This window comes from Rana temporaria, chromosome 1 (genome assembly GCF_905171775.1).
Source record: "Rana temporaria chromosome 1, aRanTem1.1, whole genome shotgun sequence".
In the NCBI taxonomy this organism is placed as follows: domain Eukaryota; kingdom Metazoa; phylum Chordata; class Amphibia; order Anura; family Ranidae; genus Rana; species Rana temporaria.
In genome coordinates, this window is record NC_053489.1 from 271,465,878 (window position 1) to 271,488,799 (window position 22,922).

The window sequence follows — 22,922 nt, forward strand, 5'->3', positions numbered from 1 at the left end:
TGTGTTTTTTTTTATACACTAGTATTGGCAGCGATCAGTGACTTATAGTGGCGCTGTGATAGTAACACTAATTGACACTTTGTGGGAACTGACTTACTGCTACTGACATCACCAGTGACACTAATACAGTGATCAGTGCTAATACTTTACACTATCACTGTACTAATGACACTGGCTGGGAAGGGGTTAACATCTAGGGGCAATCAAGGGGTTAATTGTGTGCCTAACTATATGTAATGTGTGCTGCTTTTTACTACCGATCGATTTGTTTCTTGTCTCTGCTTTGCATGGAAAAGAAAAAAAGGGATGATTCCTTCTGTACAGAGACCTGTGTTGATTGTTAACACAGAACTCTGGGCTGTGATTTGACACAGCCGGTCAGCAGGTCCCAGCCATGAATCATGGGCTAAGATCTGCTGACAGACTCCCGCTGTGTACAATCACAGGGGAGTTGGCGGGCGGGGAAATGTGCCCGAAACCCTGAAAAAAGCAGTGACGTAGGGGTACATCCTGGTGTCTGTAGCTGCTACCTGTGGTGGGTGTTGGCAAGTGGTTATTTACAAGTGGTATTTTTGTAATATGCAGCATGAAGGGTGTTAATGTACTGTCACTGATGCATTAGTGACCAGTGGTAGTTAATTAACCCCTTTGTGCTGCATTCGTGGCACCAGTGGCAGTGTTAATTAACCCCTTAATGAAGGTGTTAAAAAACACTGCCAGTGGCCACTAATTTAGCACAAAGTGGTTACTTAACTTCCACTGGTCACTAATGCATCAGTGACAGTACATTAACCTTCATGCTGCATATTACAGAAATACGATTTGTAATTAATTAACCTCTCCTCAGCCACCCACCTTCAAAGAGTAAATTTACTCATTTGCAGTTGGCAATCTGCTTACTTGTGGGATGCAGTGTTTGGTTCCTCCTCCTCCTCTAGTTCACGCTCGCAGGTCGCAACTCCGACAGGCAGCAGCACTCCATGCTCCTCTCCCATCCCACCTTCCAGCCGGCCTCTCAGTGACATCACGCTGGCCGGGACAAGAAAGTGCCTGTCGGGCGAAGATTACTCCGCCTGACAGGGAGGTTGAAGGGTGGGGCTGGTCTTAGGCTTGTGCTGGGTGCAAGAGCGCACTTGGCACATATTGCAGCTATTGGCTCTGTAGCGTGGCCGGAGTGTATCTATGCAGTGGGGTCACTAGGGTTGGTGTCACCTGGTGCGGGTTCCTCCAGATGGGTGAAGAAGATGAATGCACACACAGCCAGCTCTGTGTATCTCTGTTCTCCATGCTCGTGCTGCTGACCGAAGAAGGGGGGACAAGCGGGGGAACACAGAGTCGGTGATCTGCCGTGCTGGTTCCATGTATCATGGAAGTTCCAGCGCATGCGCGAACTGATGCGCAGAGATGGTTCCAGCTATCGGGAAAGTTCCTTCAAGCACTGCGCAGGTGCAAACTTGCTGACGGAAATCCCCGAACGGCGGCCGGCATCCAGGGCGACGTGGACTTAGAGGAAAGTGGCCAGTCGGCCTCACGTCGTCGCTGCGCTCGGACGGCTCGCTTCGCTCGCTCGGCCTCCTGGCTCTTTTTTTAACATCCTCCAATCCACGGGAATGTTAAAGAATGAGCCTGGATGCCGGGCGAGGTTCGGAGATTTCCGTCGGGAAGTTTGCGCCTGCGCAGTCAGTGAAGGAACTTCCCCCATAGTGGAACATTGAGGACAAGTCACCGGCTATGCCAGTGCCTCACTTCTTGCCACAGACTCACAGCCGCTGCGGTCCTGACAGAGGGAAAAGCAGGCACTCTAGAACACACAGCTGTGCCTCTCCTCTGTCACATAGTTGCTGCAGGAGAGCAAGCTGGGGTGATCAGCTGCACCCGCTACAGAAAATATTTGTGGGACTTGGTGTCACCCATCTAGCGGGTGTCACCCATATGCAGTCCGCACCACCATAGCAACGCCACTGTAGCTATGTAGCGTAGCAGTCAGAGTGTATGTCCAGCCAGGTTTTGGCAGAACACTGCTGGCACTGTGAAGACACTTTCCGATCGGCTTTGGGAGTTCCTTTTATTAATTGGGTCTCACCTGCGGATGGTCAGTGTCAATCACATGTCCCGGGTTAGAATCATATATATTTGAAGTGTTTTCTTTTTTATGCTAGCCATGATTAAGCACTGATTTGTAGTGTGAAACACGTAGGCTGTTATTACCGTTCTCTGCTTGTTTTTGTAGTGCATTTAATATAAATTATCCGTACACACAGTTCAGACGAGCTCACAGCACACAGTCAGCAACTCAGAACTGTTCTGTAGTCACTTGTTATAGAAGCAAGCCATTCTACACACTGCACATGACTTTTATTGTATGCAAACCTGCATGGATTATTGTAGTATAACACTGTGTGTGTGTGTGTGTAATTTCTCCAGTGTAACAACCAGTGCTTAAACAACTTTTCATGGTTGAGTTAAGACTTATTTACACCTGCTTTGCTCTCTGAAGATCAATTGGGGTTGGATCACTCCTCAGAGAGCATTAGACAATACGTGAGGAGGTGTTTTATTGCCTCCTCACTGCTTGCTTTAATGCCATAGGTAGTGTACAACTGCACACGGTTGAGGGGTGGTTGCAGCACACACCCTTTCACTTTAAAGGCACGGCAGGCAGTAACGCTTACTATGTGCAACACCTCCTGTGGCTGCGAGGCAAAGCATTGTGGCTACGACATGTGTACACCCCTGGCGGTTGGGGGTGGTAAAATTGCAGCTTAACCACAGAGTTTAAACACCCCAATCGCAAGTATAAGCTAGCCCTTGTGCATTTGGTGAGGGGGAACATATAAGGGGGAGGCTGAAAAGTTCTAGGGCCGATTCCTTTCCCAACATGTAATGCCAGTTTTGTTATTGTAATTATATATAGTGATATTTCTGTTACAAAGGTGTTTATTATTTTTTTTTTAACAAATGTATACAGCACCAGATAACCGTGCAAACAGTTGTGCATGCAATTGAAATACACGAAAGGTCAGCACATAGGTCAAGGTCATCAAATGCTAGTAAAGATGAGAGAACACCATCACCATAACATTGGACAAAGCAATTATAATCAAATTATGAGGATGCACGTGTCAGAGGGACAACCCCTCAGCGTGGGGTGTGCACTTCCGGGTCAATGAATGCAACTCGCAGGCCAGGGGCAGATGAAACGGCCTAAATGCCTTTCGTCAGTCAACATACAAGGGGGTGATAGATGCCAAAAGGGTAAAAGGAAAAGAAGAGGGGATGGGATGAAGAAGGGAATACACAAACGGTCTCCTCCAAAGCTGCAGGTAACTAATCACATCAAGAGTAGGGAATGGTCCAGGTTCAGCCAGTCCTATGCAAACCATGGTTCCCAAACTTTTATGATTATATCGTGTGTCATTCAAAATAGAATTCAGCTTCTCATGCATCATGGTCCCCATGAGACGCTGTTTGACCTTGGCTATATTAAGAAACTGTTGGTGCCAAGCCCTTGCCAGCATCTGGAGGGCCACCAGGAAAGCTCAGTTCACCCACCTCCTCTGTGTCCTTGTCAGGGTCATGATGGGTTTATGTTGTAAGGCCTCCCATGGATAAATAGTGATATTTCATATTATATTATATGTATATTTGGAGCATTAGAACTCTATTTCGGGAAAGACACTGGCTGTTTTAAAGGATTTAGAGTTTCACTGCATAGAGTCCATTAACCCTATTTGGATTCAGTGGTCAAAACAGCAACAGTGCAGTTTTTCGCAGAGGAAACAAAATATTTTTTGGGGAAGGGTTAAATAAATTGATGATGTGCTAAGTGTGTTGAACTTGGGGGAGAATATGTAGAAGAGCAGACAAGTTTTGTTACTTTAGCTCATTTCCTTCTTGGACAGGACGAGAACTTTTCAGCCCCCTTGTATTCCCACAGGCACACTTTCTTCCACTCCAAATCTTGTGAAAATCCTACCCAGAAGTTGAGGCTGTTACAGCCACAGAGAGGCAATCAAAGTTCTGTTAATGCTGATGGTTTTGGAAAGAGATGTCCAACAAGCTCATATACCGGTGCTTCTCGAAACATTTGTATATCAACAAAAAGTTCATTTATTTCAGTATTTCAATTAAAAAAGTGAAACTCCTATATTATATAAATTCATTACACACAGCGTGATATATTTCAAGCATTTCTTTATTTTGATGATTATGCTTTTAGCTAGTGAAAACCCCAAGTTCACCAGCTGAATAGTATTTTCATGTACAGTATAGTATGCACAAAATACTTGGTCAGGGCTCGTTTTACATGAATTACTGCATCAATGCGGCATGGCATGGAGGAGATCAGCTTGTGGCACTGTTTTATGGAAGCCCAGGTTGCTTTGATAGCAGCCTTCAGCTTGTCTGCGTTGTTGGGTCTGGTGTCTCTCATCTTCGTTTTGACAATTCCCCACAGATTCTCTATGGAGTTTAGGTTAGGCGAGTTTGCTGGCCAATCAAGCACAGTGATACCATGGTCATTAAACCAGGTATTGGTACTTTTGGCAATCCTGCTGGAAAATGAAATCGGCATCTCCAGAACGCTGATCAGCAGAGGGAAGCATGAAGTGCTGTAGAATTTCCTGGTAGAGGGCTGTACTGACTTGATAAAACACCAGCAGATGACATGGCTCCCCAAATCATCACTGACTGTGGAAACTTCACACTGGACCTCATGCAACTTGGATTCTGTGCCTCTCCACTCTTCCTCCAGACTCTGGGACCTTTATTTCCAAATGAAATGCAAAATTTACTTTCATCCGAAAAGAGGACTTTGGACCATTGGGTAACAGTCCAGTCCTTTTCTCCTTGGCCCAGGTAAGACGCTTCGGATGTTGTCTCTGTTCCAGAAGTGGCTTGACCCAAGGAATGCAACAGTTGTAGCCCATGTCCTGGATATGTCTGTGTGTGGTTGGCTCTTGAAGAACTGACACAAGGCGTAGTTCACGCTTTGTGACTCTCCCCCAAATTCTTGAATGCTTCACAAAAGGCTGTGGTTATCCCTGTTGTTTGTGCACCTTTTTCTACCACCCTTTCCACTCAACTTTCTATTAATATGCTTGGATACAGCACTCTGTGAACAGCCAGCTTCTTTAGCAATGACCTTTTGTGACTTACCCTCCTTGTGGAGGGTTTCAATGACTGTCTTCTGGACAACTGTCAAGTCAGTAGCCTTCCCCATGATTGTGTAACCTACTGAACCAGACTGAGACGATTTAAAGGCTCTGGAAACTTTTACAGGTGTTTTAAGTTAATTGGCTGATTAGAGACACCTAAGAGTCTAAATTATTGGACTTTTTCACAATATTAAAGTTTTCTGAGATACTGAATGTTGGGTTTTCCATAGCAGTAAGCCATAATTCAAATTAAAAGAAAAAAATTATTGAAATATATCACTCTGTGTGTAATGAATCTATATAGAATGAGTTTCACTTTTTGAATTGAATTACTGGAATAAATTAACTTTTTGACGATATTATAATTTTTTGAGATGCACCTGTAGGTGTGATGGTTAGGTTCCCCAGAGGGTGAAGAATGTAGACCGTTCATTTTTTTTTTTATTGGTTTATGTGTCCCCACAGCAGCAAAAGTGCAGAAACCCGTATCTATAGACAAATTTACTAAAAAATAAAAATAAAAGAAATGGGTGATAAACTGCATTAAGAATGTATACATTTACTAAAAGTAATGCACCTGTATTTCTTACTCCTTGTTTTCTAGGTGGAGGAAGACGAATAAATGTTCTGATATCTAAAGGTGGTACACAAATTTTGCTGCAGCTACTTCTCAGTGCCAGTAAGGACTCCCCACCCAATGAGGAATTATTAGTAATTCTCCATAGTCTGCTGGCAAAGATAGGACCAAAAGGTTTGTCCTGTGTTTATAGAATCTTGAAATAATGTTCCTTTGCATTATTGATGACTAGTCTTCTAGTCATTATTTTATTTTCATACATGCACTTCTGGAAGAATGGTCAAACATTCCCATAGACACACCCCTAAACCTTGTGGACAGTCTTCTAAAAAGAGTTGAAGCTGTTATAGGGTGGGCCAACTCAATATTGAACCTTACGGACTAAGACTGGGATGCCATTAAAGTTCGTGGCCCGGATTCAGAAACAAGATATGACGGCGTATCTCCTGATACGCCGTTGTATCTCTGAGTGCAGGCCATCGTATCTATGTGCCTGATTCAGAGAATCAGTTACGCATAGATATCCCTAAGATCCGACTGGTGTAAGTGTCTTACACCGTCGTATCTTAGGCTGCATAATCACGCTGACCGCTAGGTGGCGCTTCCGTATAGTTACGTGAGGAATATGCAAATTATGTATTTACGCCGATTCAGAAACGTACGTCCCGCCTCGCGCATTTTTTCACGTCGTTTACGTTAGGCTTTTTTCGGCGTATAGTTACCCCTGCTATATGAGGCGTAGCTAATGTTAAGTATGGCCGTCGTTCCTGCGCCGAGTTTTGAAAATTTTACGTCGTTTGCGTAAGTCGTTCGCGAATAGGGCTGGACGTCATTTACGTTCACGTCGAATCCAATACGTCCTTTGCGGCGTACTTTGGAGCAATGCACACTGGGATATTTTACGGACGGCGTTAAAAAAACCCGTCAAAAACGCGGGGTCAAGTTTAAATAAAACACGCCCCCAACATCCCCATTTGAATTAGGCGGGCTTACGCCGCAACAAATACGTTACGCCGCCGTGACTAAGGGCACAAGTTCTTTCTGCATACGGAACTTGCGCCCAAAGTTACAGCTGCGTAACGTATCGGAGATACGTTGCGTCCGCAGAAAGATGCGATCATCTTTCTGAATCTGGCCTATGTGTGTGTGTGTAAAGGTAGGTGTCACAATACTTTTGACAATATAGTGTATATATTTATCACAGTATCAACTTTTAGATATTTTGTGTATATAAAATAGGGGACATATCCACATCAAAATAATGTTATTGCAACACCAGTAGGAATAAACATGCATATTTTATTACAATCTTTAAAGACATCAATTCGAACAAATTATTGCATTTTCACAGTGTCTACATGTTGAATTATTCCAACCAGTTCATTAACTACAACCACTATTCTATGTTTGTATAGCATGATCTTACATGGGGTTAGTCTTGTCTCACAAAGTCAATGTAGGGTGGTAAGAATACATTTTCAGTGTATTCCTCAGAGCAAGTCATTCGGTTCTCTTGCATGCCAAATTAGGCTGCCAGATGTACTGAGCACACCTCCTTTGGGCACAGCTGGCCAATTGACTGCATGCAAACAAGTTTGTTTTCTCAATACATTTAGGAGAGTGATCTCACCATGGTTCAGACAGAGGCTAAAACAATATAGGGACTGTATGCTTTACTATATTCACTAGCCTTGCGATGGTAGCCTAATGTATTTACAATGCTTGTTAAAGGGGATGCATGTAAGTTCTGGGGTCAATTAGGGCAGTGTGGAGGCAATGTTAAGGTATAACAGGGTTACACATGCCATTTACATAAAGGAATGTTATTTTGCTTCGAGCTGAAGGAACATTAACTTAATGGTACACATCATTTAAATAAATCAATGGTTAGTGTCTGGCTGAAGCCATGTATTATCAATCAACTGTGTTTGCTATTTTTAAATCATAATCACAACAGAAAGTACCCAAATGTCCCTGATCAAAAGTTTACATACTCTGGTGATTTTGGTCTGATAACGTGCACACAAGTTGATACAAAGGGATTTGAATGGCTATTAAAGGTAACCATCCTCACCTGTGATCTGTTTGCTTGTAATTGGTGTGTGTGTATAAAAGGTCAATGAGTTTCTGGACTCCTGACAGACCCTTGCATCTTACATCCAGTGCTGCACTGATGTTTCTGGATTCTGAGTCATGGGGAAAGCAAAATAATTGTCAAAGGATCTGCGGAAAAAGGTAGTTTAACTGTATGAAACAGGAAAGGGATATAAATAGATGTCCAAGGAATTGAGACTGCCAGTCAGCAGTGTTCAAACTCATTATGAAGAAGTGGAAAATGAGGAGTCTGTTTAACTGTCAGGTAGACTAACTAAAATTTCAGCCACAACTGCCAGGAAAATTGTTTGGGATGCAAAGAAAAACCCACAATAGGTTATACAGGACTCTCTGAAAACATGTGGTGTGGCTGTTTCAAGATGCACAATAAGGAAGCACTTGAAGAAAGATGCGCTGCATGGTCAGGTCGCCAGAAGAAAGCCATTACTACACAAATGCCACAAAGCATCGCGCTTACAATACGCCAAACAGCACAGAGACAAACCTCAAACCTTCTGGCACAAAGTTATTTGGAGTGATGAGACCAAAATTGAGCTTTTTGGCTACAACCATAAACGCTACATTCGGAGAGGAGTCAACAAGTTCTATGATGAAAGGTACACCATTCCTACTGTGAAACACGGTGGTGGATCGCTGATGTTTTGGGGGATGTGTGAGCTACAAACGCACAGGAAATTTGGTCAAAATTGATGGCAAGATGAATGCAGTATGTTATCAAAATATTGGAGGAAAATTTGCATTCATCAGCCAGGAAGCTGCACATGGGATGTACTTGGACATTCCAACATGACAATGATGCAAAACACAAGGCCAAGTAGACCTGTCATTGGCTACTAAAGAATACAGTGAAGATTCTGGAGTGGCCATCTCAGTCTCCTGACTTCAATATCATTGAGCCACTCTGGGGAGATCTCAAACGTAAAGTTCATGCAAGACAGCCCAAGAATTTCCAGGAACTGGAGGCTTTTTTGCCAAGAGGAATGGGCAGCTTTACTATCTTAGAAGATAAAGAGCCTCATCCACAAATACCACAAAAGACATGAGGACATGAGTGCAAATATGAAATATGAAACACCACAGGGTAAGCGAAAAATCAGCTCTGTAGCAAACCAAATGACCACAATTTACTTCAGCATTGGAAGTGCACATCAAGGATCATGAGGACAAAATAAATACAACCACAAAGTGTAATCCAGTCATATTGCTATGTTTATTCAAAAGTCAGAAGGTACTCACAAGCCAGAAAAACTTTAAGACATAAAACTTCACTCCATCCTGCAGACATAATGACGTCATCAAGCTAAGCTCTGTCCAATGCATTTTGTCACAAGGGTATGTAGTTAGGTGTTGGTGCAGTTACATAGGAAAGGATCAATGCACCAGCCACTTAGGAAAGGAATAGGATTATTTACTTAAAAATACATGTTCATGAAGTTAAATTCAAGTGTTTTACTGCAAGAAAAAGAAAAGTTTGAAATGGCTCTCAGTACAACCTTCTCATGCTAAATTTGATGTCCCTTTACAATTGCTTTGAGCAGTAGATGCATTATATTTTCCATTGTGTACAGTCTGGAACCATATTTGGTGTTTATTTTCCTCAGATAAAAAGTTTGGAGTAAAGGCACGAGTAAGTGGAGCACTAAACATATCTCTGAACCTGGTGAAACAAAATCTTCAATCTCCAAAGCTGCTACTTCCATGTCTTCAAGTGTTACGGGTGTACTGTTTGAACTGTGAGTAGTATTGTAGCGAGAAAAGGTATCTTGCAAATGTGAGAACATTATTATTTAAGAAGTCAATTGTTAAAATTGTACAGATAAAACAACCAGGGTGTGGGACGGGTCAGGGTGGGAGGGAAATAGCAAGATGCTAGGCTGGTAGGCCCGCTTTTGAGGAAGGGGAAAAACAATTCCCACCCAAATTTAGAGAGGAGAGTTTTTTGCCCTTGTTAGGGAGATTCACCTTCTCAGTTTATCCTGTTTACCATTAACACAGAGCATAAAGTGAAATAAAAAGTGTCACCAAAACAGGAATAAAAAGACACTAGTCCAGGCATTTCCTCATTTTGGAGGCATTGTTTTGGCTATTGGACAGAAAGTGGAAAAAAATCATGCCAATGGGATACAGAGGCAAAAAAGAAAAATGATAGGACTTATAACTCTCTCTTACTCTATCCAAAATGTATGAAAAGTGTTGCCTTTAGATTCAATTTAAAGTGGTTCTAAAGGCTCAAGGTTTTTTTTAACTTCTATGAAGGTCGGGCACTTAAGCTGCAATGAAACTTCATGTTGTACTTCCTACACTCCACAAATGTATCTTTTGCTTGGTTAGCCTATGTGCTGGTGCCCTTTAGGATTCCATATCTGAATTTGAACCCTAATCATAGCAATGTGTTAGTGTATTCATATCATTTTTGGCATACTAGACAGTTTTTTTTTTTTAGTTAGGATAACATAGAGGAGTATCTGTAAGCTCCTATACATCCCTTACAAAGAGGTATTTTGTTCTTCCAGTATGTTATTCATTCCACATCCATGTTGATGAGTTTAGAAGTTCTCAGGCTTTTCAGTATCCAAGAATAAGACAGGAATCCCCTTGTTGCATGGTTCAGCTTCTTAATCTAGTTTGTTATTATTTCTATACAGAGTCAAATCACTGTTGGCAGTTTTGGATCTGCAGTTAGATTTAACTAATGTTTAGATTGAAGTTGTTTTTCCCAACCTTTCATTACTAAGGAAATTCCAGATTCTAAAAAAAATTACAAAAAAAAAAATGCTTAAATTTTAAAAGTGAAATGTGTTTAGGTATATTTCTGTTACAATCAATTTTATAAAAAATATATTTCCAAGCAATAAAAAGGAAAATACAAGCATAGCAATAATATAAGCCTTATTAATGTTACACACACACACACACACACAGCAACGTAGGTACGAAATAAAGATCAGAGCAATGGGGGTTGGATCACAAGGTGGGTCCATCCCGGATATATCCAAGAGAAAAACAAAAGCTAGGAAAAAAACACCAGGAAAAACTGGGCGTCAAAAAAAATTGTTATTGATGAGTACAGTAACCCATGACAATCAATCAGAAATTATCTTTTACCAGTCTGACTTCAGCAGATGTGAATTTAAAATAGAACTAAAGGCTTACCTTTTTTCATTTTGGATACAGTAATTTAAGCTTTTAACTACTTTTTGTTTTTATTTTTTGCCATCTGTGTCCCGTTGAGGAGACTTCCCTTTCGCTTGCTGTCCAATAGCCAAAACAGGAAGTGAGAGGAAATCCCTTCACAGTGAAGGAATCCATGGTTGTCACCAGAGTTTGTGTCCCCTGTGGCAGATTTATCTTCTATTTTTGTTCTGGTGACAGCAAAAAATTTGGGATTTTCATTCACTTACATTCTCGATGATAATGGTAAACAGGACAAATAGAGAGGAAGAGTCCCCCTAACAAGAAACCAATAAACTCTGACAAGTGTTTTAATTCCTTTGAATCTATCCAAAACGAACAAAAACATTGCCTTTAGTTATAATTTAACCTCTTTCTGACTGCCCACATTACATTTACTGTAGGCAGGTGGCGTGGCCAGGTTGGATCACATAAATGTACTTGATTCAGCCTGTTAGGGGTTAGGGGCATGCAGCGTGCCGTTACTGTGACTGCTGTGTCCACTTAACACAGCAGATCACAATTACTGGGTATCATTTGATCGCTATGATTGGTCATAGTGATCACATGAAACCAATTTAAACAAACTGCCATGAATCGATTTTCATTCATGAACAGCTTGCCAACAATTGTGATCTGTGATTGACCTACAGCAATCACATGGTACCTGGCTACCTATCTCATGTGATTAGCTGTAGCCAATAACGCATCACAACCATAAGAAAGCTGTTCATAAATGACTAACCCATTTATGACAGCTAAAACTATTGCTTATACAGTGATCATCACTAAATGTATTTTATTTTTTTATTGAATATTTTTTTTTCCTGTGTCCATTGTCTCACAGTGGCTGTAAAGGCTCGTACACACGATCAGTCCATCCGATGAAAAAGGTCTGAAGGACAGTTGTCCTAGGTTAACCGATGAAGCTGACTGATGGTTCATCGAGCGTACACACCATCAGTTAAAAACGATCGTGTCAGAACGCGGTGACGTAAAACATGCGTCAACTTGATTCTGAGCATGCATGGATTTTTAACCGATGGTTGTGCGTACTAACGATCGGTTTTGACCTATCGGTTACCAATCCATAGGATACATTTTAAAGCAAGTTGTCTATTTTTTAACCTTAGATTAAATAACCTATGGGGCCTACACACGATCGGTTTGGACTGATGAAAACGGTCCTTCAGACCGTTGTCCTCTGGTTAACCTATTGTGTGTACGATGCCTTAGAGGTAATACTAACTACTCCTTATTGCAGAAAGTAGACATTGTTTACTAGGTATATAATGCCTTGTATAGAATAATAATAAAAGTACTAATAGTATTCAGTCTTGTTTATAGAAGTGTTGTTCATTCTAGCTGTGAATGCTGTGTACCTCGGCAAAAATGGAGCAGTTGAACTTCTCTTCAAGATAACAGGACCATTTAGTAAGAAGAATACAAGCCTCATGAAGTAAGTATACCTCCTTCTACTGTCCTTTATCACAAGTTCAGGACAACACTTTTTTTTTTCCCCTGAGTGTGCTGAGTTTGTCAAAAGATACATGTTTGTCACATAAATGGAGATACTATGCTTTGTAGATAGTCCTCGTGCCTCTCCAGAAGGTGGAATGGGGATTTTAAAGTGCCAGAGACCAGTAGACAGCGTAGTACAGCAGGTAAAATCACAATAGAATCAGAAAGGGAGCCCTAGCTGGTAGGTAGGTTTAGCACACTATACTACTATACACATATAGGACAACATACTATGTTTTTTTGCAAATCTGAACTTGCTGTACACTTTAAATTTTAACCAATATAACCATAAGGTACCTGCACCTTCCTTTGTCATGAAGGCATCTACTGTGGGCCCAAAAAATGTTCTGTACAGTACCTGTCGCCGAGAATGTGTTTCCAGCACGACAGCATCGCGCTGATTCTCGGCGACATGGTGCCGACATCTCGCACTCGCTAGAATAGAACAGGAAAAGCACATTCCAGCGAGCGAGTCATAGAAGTGACGGGGATACGACTTGGATTCCCGCCAATTCTAGCCGCCACGTTTGGGATGAATCGTGAGGGGGAACTCCTCGCCAAATTTTAAATAAAACACCATGTTTTATTAAAATAAATAAATGTATTTAAATAAAACATGTTGATAAGGACAGGGCCTCTTCCCGACAACCCTGGCCGTTGGTTGTCGGGGTCTGCGGGCGGGGCGCTTATCGGAATCTGGGAGCCCCCTTTAATAAGGGGGCCCCCAGATACCGGCCCCCCACCCTAGGTGAATGAGTATGGGGTACATCGTACCCCTACCCATTCACCTGGAGGAAAAGTGTCAATAAAATAAACACACAACACAGGGTTTTAAAATAATTTATTAGTCAGCTCCGGGGGTCTTCTCCGCTCTCCGGGGGTCTTCGCTCTCCAGGGGTCTTCTTCCGTCTTCTCCGCTGTCGTCTCGGCTTTTCTTGGTTCTTCTCCCGCACGCTCTTTGGGGCTGGCCGCCACTATCTTCTTTGAAGCTCTCTTACTAGCGGCGGCCAGCTCGGTCTTCTTTGTCGCCTTCTGCAATCTTCTTTTCTTCTTATGTTGACTCGACACTTCCTCCCGCTGTAATGGCAGGTATGCAAGGCGCAGCGATTTATGTAGGCCTCTTATGACGTCACAGTCCCAGCATGCTCCGTGGGTCCCCGTCGCTTCTATGGCGGCTTTTTCCCATTGCGACGAGCCGGCTCAGCACTGGCTCCCGTGATGGGGCTCGTAGGTGATCAATCTCGCAGAGAAAGGGAGCGAGATTGACACAATATCGCGGTCACCTACTGTAGTTCCAGCTTGCAACACACATTAAGGATTGTAATCGGAGCATCAAAGATCAAACAGACCAGGGTGCAGGACATGTTAAAGTGATATACTCAATGCACAATAAAACGTCTTCCCCTTCTAAACCATTGTGGACTAAAGGGCTGCTCTGAGGTAACAGGTTATGCAATGTGCACTACATGTGTGCTTTTTATGATTGTGATTGGAGTATGCTTGAGTTTTGGGTTGTTTTTAACCTACCGACTACTGTATTGCTCTCACTAGCTTTAGTAACTAATGACGCTAATAATACAATACAAAACAATAATATAATACTCATAATACAAAACAATATTGTGACCATCCACCATGCTACTATACTGTTGAAAACCTACACTTTTAGTACACTTCTATTTTAGATGTTCTCTTTTTGTTGTGCTACCATCTTTCACCTATGGCAGCTAATGTATGCTGACATTGAATATCTGCGATATGCAGACGGAATGTCTCTACTTGACACATATCTTCTATATTTACTGATGTGCTGATGAAATTTCTAAGGCCTTCTAGCAAACACATTTCCAGACCACTTCCCTTTTTCTAATCCTCCTTTGCATTGCTACAACTTTAGCATATTATGTGATAACTCATGTGCAGCACTATTGTAATAGAATAAATATGCTAGCAAGCTGGTCTCTGCACTCTTAGCAGGCTTTTTTTTGTCATGCTCCGAAAATTCTTGATATTTTTGTTGGTTCCATAATAGTATTTTTTGTCAAGATAAAAGATGTAGCTAAATGGCTAACTGAAGTGGGTAAAATTTGATTGTACATGGCCAATTGTTCTGAAAACATCAGCTCCAGTTTTATACATTATGCAAGTCCTATTTCCTTTTTGTCTTATTTTTTTTCTTGAAGCTGAACTGTTGTGTGGCTGAGCAGCCCAGTTCTTGCCAAGTGTGAATAACATACCTGTACATTATGGCAGACTTGCCTTTTGCATTTGCCTTCCTCCAAAGCAGCGCTGACGGCTTAACAATCCCCATCTCCACTCCCTTGTAGTCGTTACCATCTTCCCTGCTGCCTCCTCTGTCTCAGTGTCTTCTTTCTTTGGCCTTTGGGAGACCACTGATAATTAAGGTTGCACTAATACCACTTTTGTAAGACTGAGTACAAGTACCGACACTTTTTTTTCCAAGTACTCGCCGATACTGATTACTCATACTTTTAATGTTATATGACAGTGGACTTTGTCAGTAGTTTTTTTTTGTCATTTTATTTATTTTTTACACTTAATTTTATTTTTTACAATTTACATTTTTTTTCTGGGGGGGGGGGGGGGGGGGTGGACAGTGTCAGTGTTTTTTAAATTATTATTTTTTTTTTATTTTTTTTATCAGCCCTGTTGGGGGGGCTTTGGTGAGATATCAGGGGGTTTACACCATTCGTAAATAGTTTACACTGCTCAGTTATGAATGGACAGAGTCGGTGATCACTGATTCTGTGCATTTAGAAATAGAAGGAGCTGGTAAATTACATATTTACTGTCTCCTTTCTCCGCTCTTCATCCTGATAGGTTCCAGGACAGGGGGGACTGGAGGAGGGCAGAGGGGGACCGGAGGAGCATGGAGGGCAGCTGGAGGAGCACAAAGGACACAAAGGGGGACTGGAGTAGCACACAGAGGAGAACACGGAGAAGGACAGTGAAGGATGATTGGTGTAGCGGTGGGGGGAGTTACAAGCACCGATCTCCCTGTATAGATCGATTGGTGCTTGTAACTACCCGCCCTGCACCGATCACCCCTGACTGCCCATGTATTGGGTCAAGCATCGGAGCGTTTGCACGAGTACAAGTACTTGTGCAAATGCTCGGTATCGGCACTGATGCCTATACTGGTATCAATATCAGTGCAACCTACTGATAATGTGACTCTTGTACATGTGTGCTGGAGTTCCATTGTCTTTGCTGTTGGACTCTTGGCATCTTGTCTTTCAGTATCTGGCATCTAATATTTGCTTCCACAGGGATACAGGGATCAATTTGAAGACAAAGACATACATACTAGAACCTCAAGGTTTTCTAATCGCCACTCGTTTTGGGATATAAGTATCTTTTGAACATAATGAAGCCTTTTATTGATGCAAATACACATGTAAAGTTAATATGCATAATTAGAGTGCTTACAGGGAGAGGGAGATGTACATTATAATTTTCTATACCGTATGTAGATGAGCTATAAGCTCCTGGCCTGTTTCTCTGTAATATGCACTGCTAGTGGAGATTACAAGCAACTGTACCTACATACATTGAGTGAGTACATGTTGGTATATGTAGACTGAAAGAGGCTGCAGGCAATCGGTAGCTTAGAGATAGAGATATATAAAAATGTATAAATAGGTGGCAACTGTATATTATGGAAAAGAAAGGCAAAAAATGTAAGTAGTTTTATATACATTACTGTAATTGGCAAACTAAATGTCATTCAGTTAGGGTTTACAGGCTGAATCTTGTTTTGCAGCTCCCTTTGGCCAATTTTACCATTGTGGTTGGGGGGGAAGGGGGCCAGTAAAAAGGAAGTTTGCCCCCCCCCCCAAGCTGCAAAAGCAGTGTAACAGGGTTGTATACTTTGCTTCACAGAGCAGCAAGATTTTTTTCCTGACACCATTGGTGGGCAGTACCACCTGCTGAAGTTGAACCATGCATATGAATTGGGCTGCACATGGTTGTGTCCAAGTGGTGCAGGCTTTTAGGATTTAAAACAGTTGGTGATATGGCACATAAATAATACCTCCTAGCAGCCTTTCAAGTGCCTTCTGAAAAGAGAAGAAGAATCGTCACGAGGGACACCATACTAATCTGTTAAAGTTAATTCACTTGTGCTGATTTTAATTTTAGGAAAACCTAGGATTTAAGTATGGTTACGGCTTCTCATTTACTATTTTTGATGTTTTTCAGGGTCTCCTTAGATACGCTTGCTGCTTTGGTAAAATCAAGTAAGTTCTTGCTTATATTTTGTGTACTGTGGTTATTTATTACCTTTTTATTCCTCTGCTTTTAATTTTGCATCTAGTATTCTAATAACATTTTTAAAAGCTGTGGAGTTCATGGTTGCACTAGAACTGTAAAATTAGGTCCGCATAAAAAAAAAAAACTGATGGCTCCACCTTCTATAGAGAAAATCAGAAGACATTGTCGGGAAGTACTGTGATCTTTGTGAGAGGTAATACCTGGAAGTGTTTAAGAAAAAATAATATAGCGTTTTCAATTGCGCCACAAGTCATATTGTAATTGAATGTTATTAAAATTACCTTTCCTTTTCAATATGCAGCCGCTGTAATTTTCTGAAAAAGCAATGCAATATGGCCACCTGGAGTTGTTCTGTACACAGAATGTGCTCAGAACACCCCCCCCCCCCCAGAAACACAATTTCCTGCTTGTGTGATTGGCCCACTGATTTTCATAGAAGTCTGCCCAAGATGCAAATCAGATTTCAGGCACCCCCTGGAACAAAAATTTCATTTTTAGTGAGATACTCCCAAAAGAAACATGTCTAATGGAATGCAGGCCCTTTCACTTTCCTCATTAGTGTTCTGCAGGTGCACAGCTGATTGATATTCATGAAACCACTCCTCTCAGGCCCCGTACACACGACCGAGGAACTCGACTTGCCAAACACATCGAGTTCCTCGTCGAGTTCAGTGTGGAAGCCGCCGAGGAACTCGGCGGGCCGTCTTTTTCCATTGACTAACGAGAAAATAGAGAACATGTTCTCTTTTCGGCCCGACGAGTTCCTCGACGGGTTCCTCGCTGAAAAGTGTACACCTGACCGAGTTTCTCGGCAGAATCCAGCTCTGACCGAGTTTCTGGCTGAATTTGTGTGTACGGGGCCTTAGACCCAGCACAAGGTCTGAGGAACAAGCCTTGATTTCTTAAGAAAAATAAAAGGTAGGAATCTACAACAAATGTTGTTATTATCCTTGCAATGTACAAGGGTCACCTGGGGTGAATGTTTTTTTTTCTCCACAAAAGTGGAGTTACACTTTAAGCTGGCCATACATGGCCAGCAGACTGAATGAAAAAAACTGAACCAGTTGACCTATCCACACATTCGAGGTGGGTGGAGAATCCTCCCTGCTGATCTATTGTATTCTGACAGCGGAGAGACTCCCCCGCTGTCACAATACACAGATCAGTCTCTTGTCTGCAGCGATGATCAAGCAGCTTTATTCCAACAGCACGGTTGAACACAAGTCAACTTTACAGTGAGGCATGATTTCCATTAGGGCTTTGTTCACACTTGTTGCGTTGCAGTAACATTGTGTGTTTTCCTGCAGCACATAAAAACGCACTGCTGTTTTATGGATGTGCCGCATTGGCATTAATTCTTAATGACACCTCATGCATCTTGCTAATACTACATCAAAATTCATGGTATCACAGCGAACCTACTAAACGCAATGTGCGGCGAACACGCAAAAAAAACCACATGCTTGGTCACACCATGGTGGTGTAAACAGAGCCTAAAATTTACTGTAGATTCAGCTAGTCATAAATTGTGTAGCTTTCCTAACAATTTATCACATGTCAATATAGCCTAAACACACGTACGTATATATAAAATTTAATTTCCAATAAGGTTGACTGTTTTTATTTCTGTTTATTTAAATTTTTTCTTGATCATCTGTATTTTCTAATTGACTTTTATATCTGTCATTTTCAGAAACAAATGCCAGGAAAGCAGTAGATCGCGGATATGTCAATGGCCTCTTAACAAATTATTTAGACTGGCATCGTCATGACACTCGACATAGACATATGTTAATCCGAAAGGGCATTCTCCAGTGCCTTAAAAATATTACAAATATAAAACTGGGTAGAAAAGCTTTTATTGATGCCAATGGTATGAAAATTCTCTATAACACCTCACAGGTATGTGTCCTACATTATATGTAAATTGAAAATATGTTTAGGTACTTTATAATTGTGTCATAAAAAGGTGATGAAATGAATGGCTGGCTTCACAAATGTTCAGGTAAGGGGTAAATTGCAGCACAGTTAAAAGATCAAAAGGTAGAATAGGAAGGAATTTTTTCCAGTACAGTACCTGTCACAGAGAATGTGTTTCCAGCATGACGGCATCGCGCTGATTCTCGGCGACAGGGTGCTGACATCTCGCACTCGCTGGAATAGGAAAAGCACATTCCAGCGAGCGCGTCATAGAAGCGATGGGGATCCGACTTGGATTCCCGCTAATTCTAGCCGCGGCGTTTGGTATGAATCATGAGGGGGAACTCCACACCAAATTTTAAATAAAAAAACAGCATGGGTTCCCCCCAGGGGGCATACCAGGCCCTTAAAGGGGTTGTAAAGGAATTTTTTTTTTCATAATAAGCATCCTTTACCTGCACACATTCCTCTTTTCACTTCCTCATTGTTCGTTTTTGCTCAGAAGTTGCTCTATTTCTTCTCTGTTCTGTTCACTTCCTGCTTGTCTGATTTTACTGATCACCGTGATGGGAGGCTTTACTGCGGTGGTCAGTAACGTGCCCACCCCCTCCTGGGAACTACATCTGTGTGGCAGGACGCTCTCTACGTGTTAGAGACTTCAAGGAGGTGTGAATTACTGGGCGTGCCGCAGTTCATACTGGGAAATGTAGTTCTTACATGAACGAACGATGCAAACCAGGAAGTGAATAAGAGAACAGAAACTAGAATGCCGTAGGTGTTATCGATGAAGGAATTTAATAGGTATTTACTCGTTTTTCATTACACTATTCTGTCTGTCTACCTTGCAGACATTAATTTTAGGCAAAACATTTTTTTCCTTTAGTGACCCTTTAAGTCTGGTATGGATTGTAAGGAGACCCCCCTACGCCGAAAAAACGGCGTGGGGGTCCCCCCCACAATCCATACTAGACCCGTATCCAAGCACGCTGCCTGGCCGGTCAGGAAAGGAGTGGGGACGAGCGAGCGCCCCCCCTCCTGAGCCGTACCAGGTCGCATGCCCTCAACATGGGGGGGGGGTTGGGTACTCTGGGGCAGGGGGGCGTGCCCTGTGGCTCCCTCACCCCAAAGCATGTTGATAAGGACAGGGCCTCATCCCAACAACCCTGGCCGTTGGTTTTCGGGGCCTGCGGGCGGGGGGCTTATCGGAATCTGTGAGCCCCCTTTAATAAGGGGGCCCCCAGATACAAGCCTCCTACCATAGGTGGTCAATCTCGCTGAGAAAGCGAGCAAGATTGACACAATATCGCGGTCACCTACTGTATGATATTTACATTCTGCCTGTAATCCAATAGAATGCCAAAATCTGCTATTTATATGACACCGATATTTTATAATTGTAGCTAACAGAAAACTGTCAGCGGGTCCGGCGGCCGCAATGTCACAAAAAATTGCAGATCACCGCCATTACTAGTAAAAACAATAATAAAAAAAAAGTCCCTAAATCTATCCCCTATTTTGTAGATGCTTTAACTTTTGCGCAAGCCAATCAATATAGGCTTATTAGGATTTTTTTACAAAAAATATGTAGCAGAATACATATTGGCTTAAATTTATGAAGAAATTCTTTTTTTTTTTTTTTTTTTTTTTTTAATTTTTATATTGGGAATGTTTTATAGCACAAAGACATATTATTTTTTATTTAAAATCGTCCGTCTTTTTTTTAAACTTTAGTGCAAAAAATTAAAAGCGCAATGGTGATCAAATACCACCAAAAGAAAGATCTATTTGTGGGGAAAAAAGGACATACATTTTATTTGGGTAAAGCGTTGCATGGCCGCGCAATTGTCAGTTAAAGCGACACAGTGCCATGTCACAAAAAATGGCCTGGTCAGGAAGTGGATAAAACCTTCCAGAGCTTAAGTGGTTAAGATCCTCCCACTGTCAGATTTAGCCACGCCCACCATTCAATGCGGTTCGGGGGGGGGGGGGGGGGGTTGAGTTCCTTGCACCTACTTTTTGGAGAAAAAAAGCCATAATACGGCCCACACTGAAATTGAGTTTGACACCCCTGTTTTAAGACCAGAGCAGCATGGTTTTTGTGCACGGTAACAAAGGATAACGTTTTATTAATAGCAATGTGCCAGGATATCGGAGACAAGAATTCAGAAAAAGGGATTCGTTTTTTGAGATCCCACTCTGAAATGAAAATGCTATTGATCAAGAACAGTCTGTAGTCCTTTTCTCTATTGAAGTGTGCAGTTGTGCAAAAACATTTAAGAACTGAAATATTTTTCCAAAAAAGTTAGGGGACACCATAAAAAAACGTAGTCTGCTATTGTACCCAATAGCTTTTATGGTGAAAAATCTAAGTTTTTCTTTTTTCTTCTGTATGTGCACAGGATCAATCTGAAACAGAAAGATTGTGGGTTTATCAGAAAGATAGTTGAGAGGATAACGGTTGTTTTGAATATGTTAAATCAATGCATTGGCAGATTATAGCACCAAGCTAAGCTAAGGGTACCAATTAGACAATATTGAAATAAAAATAGGATGTAATAGGTGTGTTGGGATGCTCATAATGAAATGGTTGTTTAGATAATTGGAGATCTGACATGTTCATTTGATTTCTTATAGGAATGCCAGGCTGTTAGGACATTGGACCCTCTTGTTAATACATCTAGTCTGATAATGAGAAAATGCTTTCCGAAGAACCGTCTTCCTTTGCCAACCATCAAAAGTGCTTTCCATTTCCAGCTGCCTATTATACCTACAAGTGGACCTGTGGCTCAGATATATAATATGCCTCCTGAAGGTAGGTGTGCTGAAGTATAATTTTAGGGACCTGATCACCGTGCCTCAATGGACATATTGCAGACGATCCTTATAATATATTATAATATACAGTGGAAACTGGGATTGCGAGTAACATGGTTAACGAGCATTTCGCAATATGAGCACTGTATTTAAAAAAATCCTAACTCGGTTTGCGAGTGTTGCCTCGCAACACGAGAAGGATTCAGGCTAGAGTGGTGTGCAGAACCGCATTTGGCCTGAGGTGGGGGGGGAGGGGGGCGCCGGAGGCGAGCCGAGCTGAACGGCACCAATCGCCGTTCGGAAACCTCGGGAACGGAGTCTTTCCAAGGTTTGCCGAAGTGTGCTCAGGCCTTTCCAGATGTTTCCGAGGCTCTCCAGCCCCCCCATCTCTGGCCGCATGCAGTATTGCATGCTGTTGAAGTCAATGCGGAACTAATTATTTTAGTTTCCATTGAATTCAATGGGGAAACTCGCTTTGATATGCGAGTACTTTGGATTACGAGCATTCTCCTCAAACGGACTATGCTCGTAATCCAAGATTCCACCGTATTACATTTTTGTTTGAGTATATTTATGCCTTACCCATCTTGTTTTCTGTTTTTTTTATAGCTCTCCATTCTCGTCTAGATTGCAATGTAAAATACTGTTATCACTGGCTTCCTTTCTTGGTTACTCACTCGTGATGCGCGTTAAAAGTTTGTTTTTTACATGATCAATACAAATTGTAGGGAAGGTAGGTAGTATTGTTGTCCATACCATAACAATAGATCTAGTTACAGCTGTCAGGTGCTAAAATGAAGACTTAACTGCTTATATCGACTATTAAAGCCTTGCTTTGTGCACTGGTGCGCAGTAAGTTGGAACAGGAAAGGGCCTTCCCCAAACTGTTCACACAAAGTTGGAAGCATGAAATTGTCTTGGCATGCTGACATCTTAAGATTTCCCTTCATTGGAACTAAGGGGGCAAGCCCAACCTCTGAAAAACAACCCCACACCATAACCCCCCTCCACTAAATGATTTGGACCAATGCACAAAAGCAAGGTCCATAAAGGCATGGATGAGCGAGTTTGGGGTGGAGGAACTTGACTGACCCGCACAGATTTTTGACCTCATTCCTCACACCTTTGGGATGAATTAGAGTGGAGAGTACAAGCCAGGCCTTCTCAGAAGCGTTGAATCTGTTTGTTATAGCTGCAAAAAAGGTGGGCCAACACAATATTGAACCCTACGGACTAACACTGGGATACCATTAAAGTTCATGTGCGTGTAAAGACAGGCATCCCAATACTTTTGACAATATAGTGTGTATGTATAGATAAAAATGTATATGCTTTTTACCTCGTTATTGATTTTT

At 41.9% G+C, this 22,922-nt stretch overlaps 1 protein-coding gene across 2 annotated transcripts in view; it reads left to right on the forward strand.

Annotated features, from left to right (window-relative positions):
- AGTPBP1 (ATP/GTP binding carboxypeptidase 1) overlaps positions 1-22,922 on the forward strand; it is a 234,627-nt gene that overhangs the window by 104,208 nt on the left and 107,497 nt on the right. For both annotated transcript variants that reach the window (XM_040355516.1, XM_040355517.1), the window contains 6 exons: positions 5,761-5,907; positions 9,450-9,581; positions 12,385-12,478; positions 16,762-16,799; positions 18,527-18,735; positions 21,388-21,565. In XM_040355516.1, coding sequence (XP_040211450.1) covers positions 5,761-5,907; positions 9,450-9,581; positions 12,385-12,478; positions 16,762-16,799; positions 18,527-18,735; positions 21,388-21,565 — 798 coding nt within the window. The remainder of the gene's footprint in view (positions 1-5,760; positions 5,908-9,449; positions 9,582-12,384; positions 12,479-16,761; positions 16,800-18,526; positions 18,736-21,387; positions 21,566-22,922) is intronic.